Source organism: Haematobia irritans, chromosome 5 (assembly GCF_050003625.1).
Source record: "Haematobia irritans isolate KBUSLIRL chromosome 5, ASM5000362v1, whole genome shotgun sequence".
NCBI classification, from domain to species: Eukaryota; Metazoa; Arthropoda; class Insecta; order Diptera; family Muscidae; genus Haematobia; species Haematobia irritans.
In genome coordinates, this window is record NC_134401.1 from 176,266,649 (window position 1) to 176,285,605 (window position 18,957).

General features: G+C 31.7%; 1 protein-coding gene and 1 long non-coding RNA gene across 2 annotated transcripts in view; one reads left to right on the top strand and one right to left on the bottom strand.

The window, feature by feature from the left end:
• Positions 1 to 5,494: 5,494 nt before the first annotated feature.
• Positions 5,495 to 18,957, bottom strand: part of LOC142240526 (uncharacterized) — a 31,361-nt gene continuing 17,898 nt past the window's right edge. Inside the window, exons 10-14 of the mRNA XM_075312228.1 lie at positions 17,035 to 17,124; positions 15,333 to 15,456; positions 6,395 to 6,526; positions 6,148 to 6,323; positions 5,495 to 6,081 (exon numbers count right to left, since the gene is read on the bottom strand). Coding sequence (XP_075168343.1) covers positions 5,926 to 6,081; positions 6,148 to 6,323; positions 6,395 to 6,526; positions 15,333 to 15,456; positions 17,035 to 17,124 — 678 coding nt within the window. The 3' untranslated portion in view covers positions 5,495 to 5,925. The remainder of the gene's footprint in view (positions 6,082 to 6,147; positions 6,324 to 6,394; positions 6,527 to 15,332; positions 15,457 to 17,034; positions 17,125 to 18,957) is intronic.
• Positions 5,751 to 6,611, top strand: LOC142240527 (uncharacterized). The gene is made up of 2 exons (XR_012723299.1): positions 5,751 to 5,884; positions 5,954 to 6,611. It is a non-coding gene; the product is annotated as an uncharacterized LOC142240527 (long non-coding RNA).

Here is an 18,957-nt window from a genome sequence, read left to right on the forward strand (position 1 = left end):
ACACAACTCTATTTTCTGTTTGGCGAATTTGCAAAATCTAAAACATCGTCCTTTCGTAAAAAACAATCATAAAAATGTTACACGTTCTGCTGCAAACTCAACAAAAAATAACCTCCCGGAAATTTAAACCCGGTTATGTTTTTTTCCTTGGCTTCATTATGTTATGATTATTAAAGATGTGCACAATTTGTTTCCATCAATCTCGAATTCGACTACGTGTAATGTAATTAAATACCATTTTAATAAAGCCTCATTCGAAATCCAATGGTGGAGAGTACCATATATGCATCTGTTCTGGGTCTCACCGCACAGTACACCACACAACACACATTCTTCAAAAAGTTTGTTGTTCTGACCCACATGTGGAAATACCATAGACTAGAGGTGTGTACGTGTCAAGAAATTGTCGTGAGTCACGAAAATAATTTCTTCGTGAGTGTGCGTGAGTAATGAATTTGGGGAAAATACCCTCACGAAAATAATCCCGCCCACGGACATAAAACGCTTACGAGTTGAATTCATTTTCAATTTTAGTGACGGCGGGATGCTATGAGTTTTCAGACACATCCCTAAGGTAAATTACTCATAAAATTATTCGTGAGTCACGGTATTTTTCGTGAGTCACGACATTTTCGTGCGTGAGTCCAAATTTTCTTTTCGTGAGCGTGAGTGTGCGTGGTTGTGAGTAAAATATTACTCACGTGCACACCCCTAAACATATACACCAGTCAGAAAAAAATGTTTGTTCAAATTTTAGATTGTTTTCTTAAATCATATTTCCTGTCAAGTGATTTTGCTCAATAAAAGCTGCAAAATATTAAAAAAACCCACATTGAAGACTCACGCACACTCACGAAAATAAATCTGTACTCACTCACGTACGAAAAAGAGCCACACTCACTATCAGAAATGTGACTCACGAAAATCGGTTCATTCAAGAAAATTTTAGTTACTCACCTTTGAGTCGTATGTTACGGTTGAAGTTCACTTTTGAGAGTGCGGAATTGCAAATAAGAGTTGTAAAACCTTTGTGGTATTCGTTTTAGATATAGGAACAATTTCGTAATATTAACGAATTTGTTCCATTTGCTCAATTTTAATGACACACGGGATTATTTTCGTGAGCGTATTTTTCCGAAATTCATTACTCACGCACACTCATGAAGAAATTATTTTCGTGACACGCTCACGCACACCCACGACATTGTCATGAGCATGACTCGCGATTCACGCGTGAGTTCCCAAATTTTCGATTTTTGTTACGTGCACGCCTCTATTCTGGACTCCTGTAACTATTTGTTATTTATGTAATACGGTGGAAATTTGGAAATATAAAGGCATTTTTGGTTCCACATGACATCTTAAATTTCCTGCCGGAGCTCCGAACGCGTGAGTGAAGAGAAGATTTGAAGCACTTAGAAATGCAAATATCATTACTGAAAGGATTTAAAACCTTGTAGTATTCCGGATTGAACCCATGATCATTTGCAGACAAGACACACATCCTAATGATTTGCCTGAAATTAGATTACTTTAAATCCCAACAGTGATGTGTTCAATATAGTTAATAACGGTCCCTGTTATGGTTTATTATTATTTACATATACTGATATATATTTTATATACACCGAACTCCCCAATTTCTTAAGCGCATATGCGCCAATTTTCATGGGATTTGCTTGAAACTTGAAATCTAAAGGTATTTTGGGTCTATAAACGAGCTAAAATGTATACTCACGCACGATATGTGTGGTAGAAACTCACGCACATTCACAATATAAAACCATTAAGATTCAAACAATCCTCGAGCTGGAGTCTGATTTTTTCGCGAGTTTGAGAATATGCAAAAATGTCATTGTCATTCATCACCCACGACATTTTTGATTTAGTCCCATTCACGAGAGTTGCTTGAATTTTGTTCAGATTCACGTGAATCACCCGCGTCTCGCGTAAACATCTACCATCGCGGACATATAATTTTGACAATTAAGTTCCTAACGCGAACTGCACATTGTACAGTTAGAAGTTGCACCAGCAAAAATAACCACTTATTAATTGGCATCGCTCTGCATTAAATTTACGTACGCATGTCCAAGGAAATAAGTAATATCCCAGCAAAAAAATTGGTAGTTGTTCTGAAGGCACAACTTTAAAAGCACTCCCAAAAATGTCCTTCCAAAGATTTTCTTAATTTTAACATCTGTCCTAAGACAAGCCCATGTTAAATTCATTGCTTCTGTGCCAATTTTGCACCACTTCCGGATCCAAAAAGGACATGTTTATCGTTGTCTCAGGTAACCAAATATCGGAAATAATTATTACCTCTCAACGAAACTAATGATTTAAAATATGACGAGTAATTACCGCATGCTATACGATGACCACTACTTGAATCGGAAGGAATATTGTTGAAGTAAAATTATTAAGGATGTTTTGCTACTCACTCATTAAATTTCTATTAAAACTAAATTATTTAACGTCAAAATATTTACCAATTTATTTAAGCAATTCAAAGCCTTTAAAAGACCGACTTGGCTAATTAAATACAATGAAATACTCTAATACTTATACTAATAAAGTAAATTAACTTTTTCCAAGGAATACATGTAGAAAATGTCATAATTTACTCCATTACCGAACAGTAATTACAGTAGTTTACACTGAAAATGTGCATTTGATGAGAGTTGACTTTTCTTACGTATTTTGATCTGCTAAATTCGAAAATGAAAGTTAAAAATGCTTGTATTGAACAGTTTTTGAGATATCCCGTTATTTTTAGTTTTTCGGCCTTATTTCACTAAACAAATTGGTACTTGAATGTAAGGATCTGTGACAAGTTAAGTGGTTCAAAATATGTCTATGAAAATAGGGCGAATTAAAAAAAATGAAAATGACTCTTTGCCGTCAGAAAAGTATAAACCATAGACATTATAATACATAGATGAGCCATGGGTGTCAAACTATGTTTGACAGTTCCGAAGATTAAGAATAAACGGGAAAAATAAGGGCACGTTTACAATCTCTTTCGTTTTCCTTTTTGCAGTTTGCCAATTTTACACAAAATTACACCGTTTATGATGCACCAGAGGATTTATAAATAAATTAATATATTAAAAGTTCATAGTTGAACAAAAAATTGTGACCAAAACCGCGAATATACGAAATTTAATTTTGAGCAGCATTGCTCTTTACGAACAACACAAATGCAAATGCGCGAAAATTAATGTTTGGGACTGACTCTTTACGAAAAAATCAAAACGAAATGTCAGAAAATTAATTTTTGGAACTGACACATTTTTTTAAAAAGAATAGTGGATTATCTATGTATTATAATGTCTATGAAAAAACGTTTGGTTTCTCTTCATGTTCGTAAAGATGATACTTTAACGTAAGAAATAAGATCAACTAGAAGAAAAGCCATCGAAAAATGCCATGGACTACCCAAGTAGGTGAGAGGAGGGTAGATTTTGGCCAGTGTTGAAGCGAGTTCAACAACATTATTTCAATTTTATTGGAGAGCGTACTAGGATCCGCTCCAACAACACATTTTATTGCTTCTATATTAATTTCTTATTTCTTTTATTTAATAATTCCGTATTCTCTTAAGTTTTGAATATTCTGTTTTCTAAGAGAATGTTTGTCATGTTTTCTTTATTTAAGTTTATCGAATTTCATTTTCTACTTTTATTTATCCTTTTTCTATTGTTTTCGTTAAGATTTACCGTGTTAACGGAATTTGTAAATTAACTTTGAATTTTTCTCTATTAGAGTTAGTTACGGTTGAATTGTCAAAGAAGAAGGTCACGAAGACCAATAAATTCTTAGAAAAGAAAATTAAACGAACGTCTTTTCTTTAAGAAAGGTTTAGGCTTCGCGCTATAGGACGTGCGCGATAACCAAACGAAATCAAACTCAAAAGCCCTTATGTTCATCAACGTGTGAAATAAGGCATTCCATTCAAAGCCCTTTCAATCTATAACGCGTAGGTTGAAAGGCAAATAAACAGCCAGTAAAAATTTTTTGTGTTTGAATTTTTAGTGCAAATATGAACATCAACATTTTTAATTTATTTATAAAAAGGTAAAAATATAAGGAGAAAGTGCTCTAGCTAATTCATAGATTGCATAAACAATAGAGTTAGATACACCCAAAGAAATTTGTTAGTAGGGACAGCAGGAAAGTCTGCTGAAAAAGGGACAGCAGTCACTGTTTGCTGAAATAGCAAACATTTCCTGCTATTTTTGAAGCTCGATTACACTAAAACATGTTTTATTTTGGCTAAAACAAATAAAAATGTCAACTTAGGAGCTATCCTAACATAATTAACACAATATTTTATGAATATCTATAGTATTTGACCAAAAATCTGAATATTTGTCGAATTGAGGCATAACAGCAAACAAAATGTTTGCTGATCGTATTTAGTAGCTTGTAAGTATATTACAATGCAAAATATACCAAAAACTACTTTTGGTTCTTAAATAGGCTTTGGGGAAAATTTTATAACATAAAAATTTTATAAATCGTTCTTCATTACGCCCTGAAGTACAAAAATATAACAGCAGACATCGACTGCTGTTTTTAGCTGACTTTTTTCTATGAGTGTAGATAATTCATTTGTCTCTGGAAAAAAATGTTTCCACTTCCAAAGATTAATTTTCTCACATTACGTTTTAATTTTTGCATAAAGAGTAAGTTCCAAACATTTGTTTTTTTTTTTTGTCGCATTTTGTTTTTGTCAATCATCGGGTGCATAATAAATTTTCTTCGTTTATTTTTAATTTTCGGAGCTGTCAAACAGCAGTGAATCATTTATGTAATCTATAATCTATGGTTATCAGCATTACTGAAAGGAAATAAACCACTTCTGAAAAATTATTTGGTGTTCGGATGAAATTGGGATTGAATCCTTATTCGGAGCATGCTAACCCGGTTAATCCTATGGTTTCAACCGCGGGCTCGCACTTTTCAAGTTCCTCTTTTTTTGAGCTGAACATAGAATCGAGCTGCACTCATTGGGGTGTATGTGTGTATGAGATGTATGTATGGCTGTCATTCGGCATAAATTAAGATTTTTATTAATAAATTGGAGTCTTCATTCAGTGTAAACGACCCTTAGACGACTGTCGACTGTGAGAGATGTTTTTCATCGCGTTTATTTGATTAATGCGCTTTACAGACAGTTATTCCGGACGGAATGTCGGTGTTTGTAAAGAATCTTACAGTGTGTCGGATCGATACGACTTGTCGGCGATGACTAAATAATCGGTAAATGTGTTATCGATCCCATAAACATGCAGCAGTATCGATTATGCCTTCGGACTTAACTTATAATGTGCACAATATATGGGATATGTTCGACACGAGCACTGTCGTCCGGAATAACTGATAGTCTGAAAAGCGCATAACTCTAGATGCTTGATACTTTTATGAAGAACGAAAACGTACTAAGTATAATGAAAATCCCTATTTTTTTTGGAGTAAGATAGCGATATAAAATTACTTTCTAATTTATTTTTGTGTTAATTTGTTGGGGTTCTTTTCTTCATAAAGTTTAATTGGACTAAGTGCTACCATTTGTTTTTCATTTCATTCAATATTTTGAAATCCCGAATCCCGGTTTTTTTAAAAATCAGTCCCGAATGACAGCCCTAATTACGACATATTGTTAACTTTCTAATTTTTTCTAACGTATTTGACAATAACATTCAATAATCAGTTGCGTCGTTTTGTATTTTGCTGACAAATGTCTGGTTCGGTGGGTGGTGTTGGACTATCACCCACTGAATTCATTCATAATCCATATGAAAATACACATCATATGATTACTATGTTTGAGTGTAATCAGATGATGGTGAGTTAATGCCGGTGGTGAAGGTTGGAGGTCGATGAAACTACATCTATCAAATAATTATGAGTTGTATTTCACTTTTTCTGTTTCTTTTGCTTGTAGGTGGGATCCAATTTCAGGTTTTCCAAAAAGACAGGCTGCATGTCTGCAAACCAGGCAATTTCCTCACGTACTTTAACAGGACCATCTTTACACGCTAACAACCAGTAGGTGCTCATGAGTCCCTTACCCTGAAACGACATAGACATGTTAGTTTAAGAGAGTTTGTACAAAGATGACAGAATGCGTGTGCCAACCTTAACATCAATGAGACCACGGTGCTCCGTTCTAAAGCCACCCACCTTCATTAAGGCATGATTCATCTCTTCGGTTATGTGAATTTTGTGCGCTTCCCCAGTTGACTCCATGCGGGATGCGGTATTGACAGTGTCACCGAATAGACAGTAACGTGGCATCTTGGTTCCAACTATTCCTGTGGCATTATATAAGCACAAACATATACACATAAATACATAATTAAAAAGCTATCATATGAATAAATACCGGCAACAACTGGTCCTGTGTGAACACCACATCTAATTTGTAAAATTTCCACTGAACGGGGTATTTTAAAGCATGAAGAGGCATCTAGCAAATCAAGGGCCATTGTTGCGATTTCAGTAATATGTTTATTACCTAAATGCAGTGGGAAGAAAAATAAACATTTTATTATACACAGAAAAATATCAATAAAATATTTCCAATTAAAAAGTTGATTGAAGTTGAAATTTTTTTAATTAATAAAGTAATTGATAGAATTAACTTTTTAATCAAGAAAGAAACATTAAGTTAATTAAGCCAATGATTGAAAATTTTAAAATGTTTAATTAAAAAATTAATTCATACCATTAACTTTTTAATCAATCTCGGAAACTAAGCCTATTAAAAGAAGTGGTAGAAAGTTTTTGTATTAATTTTTAACTAAAAATTTAGTTCAAATAATCAATTTTGTAATCAAAGTAAAAACCATAAGTCAGTTAAGAAAGTAATTGCAAATAGTTACGTTTTTAATGAAAAAATTAATTGAGTTTTGCAATCAACATCAATTAAATTTTTAATTGAATCAACTAATAAATTAATTGAAATTTGCTTATGAAATCAATTAATTTTTTAATCAAGTATTTTTCAATGTCATTATTATTAATTTTTAATCAAGTGTTTTTCAATGCCAATTAAATCTATCATTTTCGTGATTGAAGACATTTCACTTAAAAAATTAAATGGATCAATTAATGTCGTGTTTGAAAAAGATTTTTTTGTATGCACGTTTGTGAACGAAAGCTTCCTAAAGGGTAGTTGCATTATAGGAATCGATTTTGAATAAAGATTGTGTAGGACGTTTTTGTTATTTCTTCTTATTATAATATGGAACATTTCAAATATGTATGGACCAAATAGGCGATGGTAAAAAATTTCCATTACACAGGGGCATAATTGTGCTTCTTTCAAGGCAAATTAGCCTTTTTCTCTGGAAGTGGTATGTGCTTATCTTCCAAATAACACCAAAGGAAGAATCCAATCAATTACTATTATCTTAGCCAATACATGATTTAAGTTTAACGAGTTGGTCTGACCATGATTCAAATTAGGTTGGTCTAAAATTGGGAAAACTCAAATGAAATGCACAAAAAGATTAACGTTTACATTCTACACGCGCCTCAAAATTTATTCACAAAATTTCAAAGTTAAATGGTTTAAAATTTATCTATCAAATAGGGCGAGTTTTCAAAAAATAGTGTTTTACAGCGACTCTGTGCCGCCGGAAATGTATAAACTTAACTTATCACAGATCCAATTGTACAAGTTTGTTCGTCATCACAATATCTTGCCTTTAAGTACCAACAACGATATAATTGGACATTTCTAGCTTGAGATATGGTTTGTCTAGTGGAAAAAGGACGAAAAACTAAAAACAACGGGATATCTCAAAAACTGTTCCATAAAAAATGTGTAACCTTAATTTTCAAATTCAGTAAATTAAAGTCTCCTCTTATTAAATTTACATTTTGAGTGTAATTTAGTATATTAATGAAAAAGTAAATTGATTTTTAAAACTTTCATATTTAAGAAGTATGTAACCAAGTTGTCACCACATTCTCTATCCAAAAATAACATTTTGCTCTACACCCAAAGAAATTTGTTAGTAGGGACAGCAGAAAAGTCTGCTAAAACAGCAGAAAGTCTGCTGAAAAAGGGACAGCAGTCACTGTTTGCTGAAATAGCAAACATTTTCTGCTATTTTTGAAGCTCGATTACGCTAAAATATGTTTTATTTTGTCTAAAACAAATAAAAATTTCAACTTAGGAGCTATCCCAACATAATTAAACCAATATTTTATGAATATCTATAGTATTTGAACAAAAATCTGAATATTTATCGAATTGAGGCATAACAGCAAACAAAATGTTTGCTGATCGTATTTAGGAGCTTGTAAGTATATTACAGTGCAAAAATATACCAAAAACTACCTTTGGTTCTTAAATATGCTTTGTGGAAAAATTTATAACCTAAAAATTTTATAAATTGTTATTCATTTGGCCCTGAAGTACACAAATATAACAGCAGACATCGACTGCTGTTTTTAGCAGACTTTTTTCTATGAGTGCAGCAAGTGATTATATTCTTCTGCGTGCGGAGAAAAGTGATTTTTCTTTGGGTGCATAAATGCAAACAAAAGTAATAAAGGCAAACAAAACTTAACCTTCAAATCGGTTCAAATGAAAAATTAAAATTGAAAATTAAAATGTGTGTGAAGATAAATTTTAAAATTTAACTTTAACAGAGCAATTTTAACAGGTTAACAGAGCTACGTTAACGGTTAACAGAGCTCTTTTATGTAAAAAATTGGAAATTTGAATTTAATTTTAGATTAAAACTTAAAAAATGGCGTTGTATGTGCATTGCAATTAAAAAACAAATCAATAATAATAGAAAACACAATGAGTAATAACTAACTTAAAGGAATATTAGGAATATATCTCAGAACTGTTAAAGAATGGCTGGTTGCAAAAATAAATGGTAATAAATTGATTTGTTTAAAGTATGAAATTGGAGATAGATAGGTTGATAAAACTGGTACCACATAAAGCTCTCGTCGAGTGCTATCAGATAGTACAAGAGTTATATTCCAAATTCATTTCAGATGCGAGAAATTTTGAAAGTTTAGAAATCTGGAATGGCCCACTGTGCTGGAATGGAAAAAGATAGGTTAATGAAACTGTTACCACATATAGCCCTCGTCGAGAGCTATCAGAATATATTCGTGTTGTATTCCGAATCCATTTCAGATTGGAGCAATTTTGAATGTAAAGTTAAATGATAAAAATCTAAAGTGGCCCACTGTGCTGGATTACAAATAGATAGGTAAATGAAACTGGTACCACATATAGGCCTTGTTGGGCGCTATTAGAATCTACAAGAGTTATATTCCGAATCCATTTCAGATTCGAGAAATTTTGACTCTAAAATTAAATTTTAAAAATCTAAAATGGCCCACTGCACTGGAATGGAAAAAGATAGGTCAATGAAACTGGTACCACATATAGCCCTCGTCGAGAGCTATCAGAATATATAAGCATTATAATTCAAGTCCATTTCAGATTCGAGAAATTTTGATTCAAAAGAAAAATTTTATAAATATGAAATGGCCCACTGTGCTGGAATGGAGAATGATAGGCCACTGAAACTGGTTTCACATATAGCCCTCGTCGAGAGCTATTAGAATGTATAATCATTAAACTCCAAATTCATTTCAAATTCAAGAAATTTTGAAATTAAAGTTATATTTAAATGTGAAAAATATAAACTGGCCCACTGTGCTGGACACGAAAAAGATAGGCCAATGAAACTTCTACCACAAATAGCCCTTGTCGAGTGCTATAAGAATCTATAGGCATTATATTCCGAATCCATTTCAGATTCGAGAAATTTAGAAATTAAAGTTAAATTTTAAAAGTCTGAAATGGCCCACTGTGCTGTGGAATGGGAGAAAGATAGGTCAATGAAACTGGTACCACATATAGCCTTCGTCGAGAGGTATCAGAATATATAATTGCTATATTCTAAATTTATTTCGAAATATTGCCAAAAGCAAAATGTGTTAAACCTCGCTGTTATTAATATAACATAACATACTTTACTCAGAGAGTCGCTCTCTTGATTCGACCCTCAACAGATATTGTGAAAATAACATAGCAGTGTCTCACTATTAACTCAAATATTTTTGAAATTAAATTTTAAAATAGAAAAGTTAAATTTTTTCAAAATCGTAAAAAGATAGGCGAATGAAATTAACGTCAATAATAGCTCTTATCTAGACCTATCAGAATATATAAGCATCATATTAGGAATCCATTTCAGATTCGAGAAATTTTGAATGTAAAGTAAAATTTTAAAAATCTCAAATGACCCACTGTGGTGGACACGAAAAAGATAGGTTAATGAAACTAGTACCATATATAACCCTCGTCGAGAGCTATTAGAATATATAAGCATTATATTCCAAGTCCATTTCAGATTCGAGAAATTTTGAAATTAAAGTTAAATTTTAAAAATCTCAAATGGCCCACTGTGCTGGAATGGGGAAAGATAGGTTAATGAAACTGGTACCACATGAAACTGGTACCACTGCTATGTTATTTTCACAATATCTGTTGAGAGTCGAATCAAGAGAGCGACTCTCTGAGTAAAGTATGTTATGTTATATTAATAACAGCGAGGTTTAACACATTTTGCTACGCAGTCACAGAGGTAAATTTCAAAAGGAAAATATGTCTATTTTATTTCTAATTTTGACAATATTTCGAAATAAATTTAGAATATAGCAATTATATATTCTGATACCTCTCGACGAAGGCTATATGTGGTACCAGTTTCATTGACCTATCTTTCTCCCATTCCACAGCACAGTGGGCCATTTCAGACTTTTAAAATTTAACTTTAATTTCTAAATTTCTCGAATCTGAAATAGATTCGGAATATAATGCCTATAGATTCTTATAGCACTCGACAAGGGCTATTTGGCCTATCTTTTTCGTGTCCAGCACAGTGGGCCAGTTTATATTTTTCAAATTTAAATTTAACTTTAATTTCAAAATTTCTTGAATTTGAAATGAATTTGGAGTGTAATGATTATACATTCTAATAGCTCTCGACGAGGGCTATATGTGAAACCAGTTTCAGTGGCCTATCATTCTCCATTCCAGCACAGTGGGCCATTTCATATTTATAAAATTTTTCTTTTGAATCAAAATTTCTCGAATCTGAAATGGACTTGAATTATAATGCTTATATATTCTGATAGCTCTCGACGAGGGCTATATGTGGTACCAGTTTCATTGACCTATCTTTTTCCATTCCAGTACAGTGGGCCATTTTAGATTTTTAAAATTTAATTTTAGAGTCAAAATTTCTCGAATCTGAAATGGATTCGGAATATAACTCTTGTAGATTCTAATAGCGCCCAACAAGGCCTATATGTGGTACCAGTTTCATTTACCTATCTATTTGTAATCCAGCACAGTGGGCCACTTTAGATTTTTATCATTTAACTTTACATTCAAAATTGCTCGAATCTGAAATGGATTCGGAATACAACACGAATATATTCTGATAGCTCTCGACGAGGGCTATATGTGGTAACAGTTTCATTAACCTATCTTTTTCCATTCCAGCACAGTGGGCTATTCCAGATTTCTAAACTTTCAAAATTTCTCGCATCTGAAATGAATTTGGAATATAACTCTTGTACTATCTGATAGCACTCGACGAGAGCTTTATGTGGTACCAGTTTTATCAACCTATCTATCTCCAATTTCATACTTTAAACAAATCAATTTATTACCATTTATTTTTGCAACCAGCCATTCTTTAACAGTTCTGAGATATATTCCTAATATTCCTTTAAGTTAGTTATTACTCATTGTGTTTTTTATTATTATTGATTTGTTTTTTTAATTGCAATGCACATACAACGCCATTTTTTAAGTTTTAATCTAAAATTAAATTCAAATTTCCAATTTTTTTACATAAAAGAGCTCTGTTAACCGTTAACATAGCTCTGTTAACCTGTTAAAATTGCTCTGTTAAAGTTAAATTTTAAAATTTATCTTCACACACATAAATTAAACTAACTGGTTCTAAGTTTGACCAACAAATTTATAAATTTATTCTATTGTTTAATAGTATTATAAACTACGTAAACAATTTTTTGATGTACGACAGATAAATTTATTCGCATGAAAAAGTATAAATGCCAAAATCAAATACACAGAAAAAAAGGTGTCTTGTAAATTTAAGGACCATTGTAACTTTCACATAGTTCAACAAATTTACTGTAATATAGTTCATTTTTCGTAACCACAACGAAAATTAACTTAGCTAAAGGAAAACTTATAAAAATTCAGTAAATGTTTTTTAGTTCACTAACTAAGAAATGGGAAGGATTTTTCCTTAAATAAATTTCCAACACAGTAGTTAATGCATCGTTGATTCTATTATAAAAATACATGGACAATATAAAAATCTTACTACGAAATGTGGACAATTTACTAAGAAAAAATTTTGTATGGAAAAAAATTTTTGTAGTAAAAATTAACTTAACGACATTACCGATTCGTATAATGACTTCCTACAGATTATTTCCCTTTTTATTATATGTTGGAGTGTTTTTCCTCACATGGAACATTTTAGATGAAGTAGTATAAAAAGTAGTTAATATAATCCTTGACGGGTGTATATAATTTTTTATAGATTCCTCATAGATTTGGTATATATTTTACCTTAACTTATAGATAGAATTCCAACTAATCAATAAACGTGCTACTGGAAAATGTGAGTGCATCATGTGAGGGAGTTTTTAGAGACATTTTGTGTATATCTCGTATGATTGTTTGTGTTTGTTATTGCGTCATTTATACTGTTGTTGGTTGTTTTGATTCTAGAGACAATGGAATGTTCCTTGTGTGTTGTTTGTATCTTTTGTGGTGAGAGTTGTTTTCTTGCAATAGCGAGATCAGAAAGGGATCGTGTGTGTGTGTGTGTGGAGTTGTTTTTCTTTACGGTATGTATCCTTTATGACTATTTGTGTCTTTGAGTTTTATTGCTACATTCAGTTCTGTTGATGCATTTATGAAGTGCACACGTGGATTTAATTTTGCAAAATTGTACGTGCGGTATTGGTGTTTATTAATGAAAATATATTTTAGAAACTGAGAAGTGAATGATGTGAAATGTGGACAATTTACTAAGAAAAAATTTTGTATGGAAAAAAATTTTTGTAGTAAAAATTAACTTAACGACATTACCGATTCGTATAATGACTTCCTACAGATTATTTCCCTTTTTATTATATGTTGGAGTGTTTTTCCTCACATGGAACATTTTAGATGAAGTAGAATAAAAAGTAGTTAATATAATCCTTGACGGGTGTATATAATTTTTTATAGATTCCTCATAGATTTGGTATATATTTTACCTTAACTTATAGATAGAATTCCAACTAATCAATAAACGTGCTACTGGAAAATGTGAGTGCATCATGTGAGGGAGTTTTTAGAGACATTTTGTGTATATCTCGTATGATTGTTTGTGTTTGTTATTGCGTCATTTATACTGTTGTTGATTGTTTTGATTCTAGAGACAATGGAATGTTCCTTGTGTGTTGTTTGTATGTTTTGTGGTGAGAGTTGTTTTCTTGCAATAGCGAGATCAGAAAGGGATCGTGTGTGTGTGTGTGTGTGGAGTTGTTTTTCTTTACGGTATGTATCCTTTATGACTATTTGTGTCTTTGAGTTTTATTGCTACATTCAGTTCTGTTGATGCATTTATGAAGTGCACACGTGGATTTAATTTTGCAAAATTGTACGTGCGGTATTGGTGTTTATTAATGAAAATATATTTTAGAAACTGAGAAGTGAATGATGTGATGTTCGAGTAATCAAAAACGCTTTTTATTGATAAAAAAAACAAATAACAGATTAAGGAACTGTATATTTCTGTTAATAGTTTAAAATTAGTACGGATTTTTAATTGATTTACATAAAAAATATACAACATGAGTCGTAATAGGATGATTTATATTTATTCTACATCTGGATCACAGGTTGGAGATGTAACAATTGTTTTTGAATCTATATTTTTTATGTTACAGCAATTCCTACAGGTGAGTACTAAGTTCAAGTTTAGCCGCTAAAATTAAAAAAAAATCACTAAGAAAAGTGTAAAACTATACGTCTTCGATACAAATTTACATAAAACTTGATGGAGAATAGCCCAAACCAAGTTTTTTATAAAGATTATTTTTTTATAATGGATTATTAAAGAAAACTTATCATGAAAATTTCGATTTTAGCCGCTAAACTCGAAATTAATATCCACCTTAAATATTAAATGCTATACTGAAAAGTGGAAATTATGTCTAATTTTATAATATTTTTTATTTCAAATATATTCTGAGAATAATTTCAATAACGCCCCATTAGTCCATGGATGTGATTCTAATAATGTACCTACTGGATGGATTTTTCAATGTGGTAAGTTTTTCTATAAACGGTATTTTGTCCGTTTTTAATAAAACCAAAATTTCAATTTATTAAAAATAATTATTTTTATTTGCAGGTAGACAGGCCTTGTAATGGTAATTTTTTGGAGTATTCTTACTGTTTAATGCTAACTAAGCTGACATCTTTATTGGCTCTAGAAAATACTCTTGAAAGCCGTAAGTTAAAAATATGAACAATAGAATTCGATAATATTTTTCTTATATTTTGTATAACTTTGCAATTGCAGATGCTTATAAGACAAATCCGCCCAACAAAAGTTAGCCAAAATCGATGAAATTGGACAACAATTGAATGAATATAGCAACTTATGCCGCATATATCTTTCATATGGATAGGAATCATGGAAATTTAAATTAATTAGTTAGTCCTAATAACATTGAATATTACTCTTTTGAGTAATATCCATCCAACGTACGAATACAAATATTTCCTTTATTGTATATCATAAGCCATAGTTTTGTGTAATATAATAATAATTTTTTGAAATAAAATACTGGTGGTTATAGAAAATTGACTTGTTTTGTACGAAAAATTTCTTAGTTGTATACAGGCTTGTTGTACCTTTGATTCCTCAATTTCTCTACTTTTTTGAAAATTATACCGACAAACAGTTTATTTCAAACCAATTTCTTAATACAAGTTTCCCAAAAAATTGTTCATTTTTCCGGATAGCAGGAATATTTTGAATTAGTTTAACTATATTCTTCCCACAGCATAGTAATAATGAACTAAAATACGATGCAATACATGAACTAATTTTTAAGAAAATCATGAACTTATCTAGATGAAAAAAATCTTTGGCGCCAAATCATGGTCATTCTTACTATGGGTTAGTTCATTTTTCATAAAAAATAGTAAACTTTTTTTTCGGTGTACTCACCATTTTCAACCGGTAGTCCAGAGGCCACCATATATGAATCGCCTATGGTTTCCACTTTATAAACATCATAGCACTCGATACGTTCGTCGAAAACACGATATATGGAATTGAGAAATGTGACTACCTATATTAACAGAAAAGATGGCATTAGTCAGCATATTACAGACGAGTCACGTGCGAATATGGAAGAATGTATTGTTAATTTTTATTGAATTTTGATTCTTTTGTATCAGAGGTACTGAAACACCTACAAAACAAGTTAAAATCATTGTGAGGGTTTAAAAATTGCTCCTAGTGGTTTCACTTTGGGAATGACAGCCATAGAATCGTTACGAGCTTCTATGTACCAGTATTGACAAAAACTAAGATGTGTAGACCACGGCTACGTAACATATTGGAATCTTGTAAAATGTCCTCGTTTTTTCAAACAGTTCACATTTTTATCTGAAAAATGTACCCTTCTAATGTAAAACTAAAGTTTATTTTTTAGGACAAACTATTTGCGGTAAGAAGTTTGTGGATTTAGTTTAATAAATGTTTCTTTGTGTTGCGGACATGTACATAAATTCAAAGAAGTGTATCTAAGGATTTTCACTTTCTGTAAACACGCCAGTCGATTATAATGAAAACTATAGATTTTTTCATAAAAATAAAAAAAAAAACAATACAGTACGAGTATAGCCAACCACATAACATAACATTATATCAAATATAGGTATCCCTTACGATTTTACAAAATTTAGCACAAGGCAATCCTCTTTGCCGATATTCATATAGCAATATTACTATATAATACCCCCATCGATTTTATTGAAAATGTTACAAGGTAATCCACCATATGGGCCGACAAGTCTACAGAAACTACTGTTGAACTCTGTACTACCAACTTTCCGATAAAATACTAAAATGTTATTTATAATGTTATTCATATTTGTTGAGGTATACACCTGCAACCGGTACACTTGTTATTTATGATTTAATATAGGAGCCTTTGAAATAATAACTTTGATGTAAACCTAAATAGACTTTGAATTGAATTGAATTTTTCTTTATATGTATACTAGTTTTTTTAAAACCTTCACAAATATAACTTGAATTTCTTTATACAAATTAAATCGTCTATCGTGTGGCTATTTTAAATACAAGAATATTGAATTGAATTTTTAGATATCAGTAGAATATAATCTTGTCCACTTTATGCGCTTTACAGACTATCAGTTATTCCGGACGACAGTGCTCGTGTCGAACATATCCCATATATTGTGCACATTATAAGTTAAGTCCGAAGGAGTAATCGATACTGCTGCATGTTTATGGGATCGATAACACATTTACCGATTATTTAGTCATCGCCGACAAGTCGTATCGATCCGACACACTGTAAGATTCTTTACAAACACCGACATTCCGTCCGGAATAACTGATAGTCTGTAAAGCGCATTACGGAGAAAACATTTACGCTATGAAATTCAACAAATTTGTCCTCTTAATCTTCTGATCGTTTTGTTCAAAATAACAATGTCCAACCATATGTAAATTCTGCCTTTAGTTTTAATCTTCACTTATGCATTCAAGAGAGTTAGCAGTTGCCAATCGCAATAAACTATAAATCTGCATATCAAATTGAAACCCGTACTGATTTTTATATCTAATAGAAACGAAGATACGAGTTTCTCTAGCGAAAATGCAAATAAATACTTACCTCTAGGGGAGTACATCTCGCAGCGATTTCAGTAAATCCCACAATATCGCTAAAATAAACAGTGGCTGATTCGTAGAGCTCAGCTGGAACCTAATTGACGAGAATTGACATTGTAAACAAAATAAAAAACACATTTTATTAATCTGTAAAATTATAATATTGTTCGATCATTCAATATAGTCCTGAACGTAATAATTCTGTTAAAAGTGTATATTATATATCTATGAATTCAAGCAAAATGCTAAGGCCCAACTTCGGAAGCCAGAATTATAGATGTGAAAATGGAGTACTTCCCTCCTATGACTAGCCCATATATAAAATCACCTCATATAAAATAACCCCATATATAAACAACCTCATACAGACATTTCCGTTGTGTGTATGAATTTCACGCAAAAATGCGTGAATGTTTGCGTCGAAATAGTTCCTGGCACTAAAATGGATATAGGCATGGACAAAGTAATGTATAGACGTATAAAGTCAATTCACAATGATTTTGTGTATTTGGCCTGCGCAATAATCGCAATCATCACACTCAATTGACTCAATTTATTTTTGGAGGACGAGAATACAAATCTGCATTAAAAACGTTTTAAAAAATTTGGGGTTTTACCAAAGGAAAAAAGGAATGAAAACAAATTAAAGGCAAATTGAAATTCATTCTTTTTATCTGCAAAGAAAAACAGAAAAGTCTGCTGAAAAGTCAGTTTGCTAAAACAACAAACTTTGTTATTTTTAACATTAATTTCTCCAAAACAATTGAAGCGGAACATCAAAGAAATATAATTTAAGAAATGTTGTTCGCTAGACCGAAATAAAATTTTGCAAAATATTCCATAGAAACAAAATTTTGGCTCAATTTTCTATAGAAATAAAATTTTGACTAAATTTTCTACGGAAAAAAATATTTCTATAGTAAAAAAATTTTGAATAAATTTTTTATAGAAATAAAATTTTGACAAAATTTGCTATAGAAATAAAATTTTGACAAAACTTTTTATAGAAATAACATTTTCAAAATTTCAACCAAATTGGGCCAAAACTCTGGCTTCTGGGACCGTATTAGTCCATATCGGGCGAAACATATATATGGGAGCTGTATCTAAACCTGAACCGATTTCAATCAAATTTTGCACACTTAACTGCACTACTAATTGTACTCCTAGTGCAAAATTTCAAAAAAATTGGGCCAAAACTCTGGCTTCTAGGACCATATTAGTCCATATCGGGCGAAAGATATATATGGGAGCTATATCTAAATCTGAATCAATTTCAACCAAATTTGGCACGCATAGTTACAATGATAAATCTACTCCCTGTGCAAAATTTCAACCAAATTGGGCCAAAACTCTGGCTTCTGGGACCGTATTAGTCCATATCGGGCGAAACATATATATGTGAGCTGTATATAAACCTGAACCGATTTCAATCAAATTTTGCACACTTAACTGCACTACTAATTGTACTCCTAGTGCAAAATTTCAAAAAAATTGGGCCAAAACTCTGGCTTCTAGGACCATATTAGTCCATATCGGGCGAAAGATATATATAGGAGCTATATCTAAATCTGAACCGATTTCAATCAAATTTTGCACACTTGACTATACTACTAATTGTACTCCTAGTGCAAAATTTCAACCAAATTCGGCCAAAAATCTGGCTTCTGGGGCCATATAAGTCCATATCGGGCGAAAGATATATATGGGAGCTATATCTAAATCTGAACCGATTTCAATCAAATTTTGCACACTTGACTATACGACTAAGTTTGTACAAAATTGCAAGCAAATCGGTATAAAACTCTGGCTGCTGGGTCCATATTAGTGCATATCGGACGAAAGATATATATGGGAGCTATATCTAAATCTGAACCGATATCTTCCAAAATCAATAGGGTTCTATTCTGACCCAAATTAGGAACAT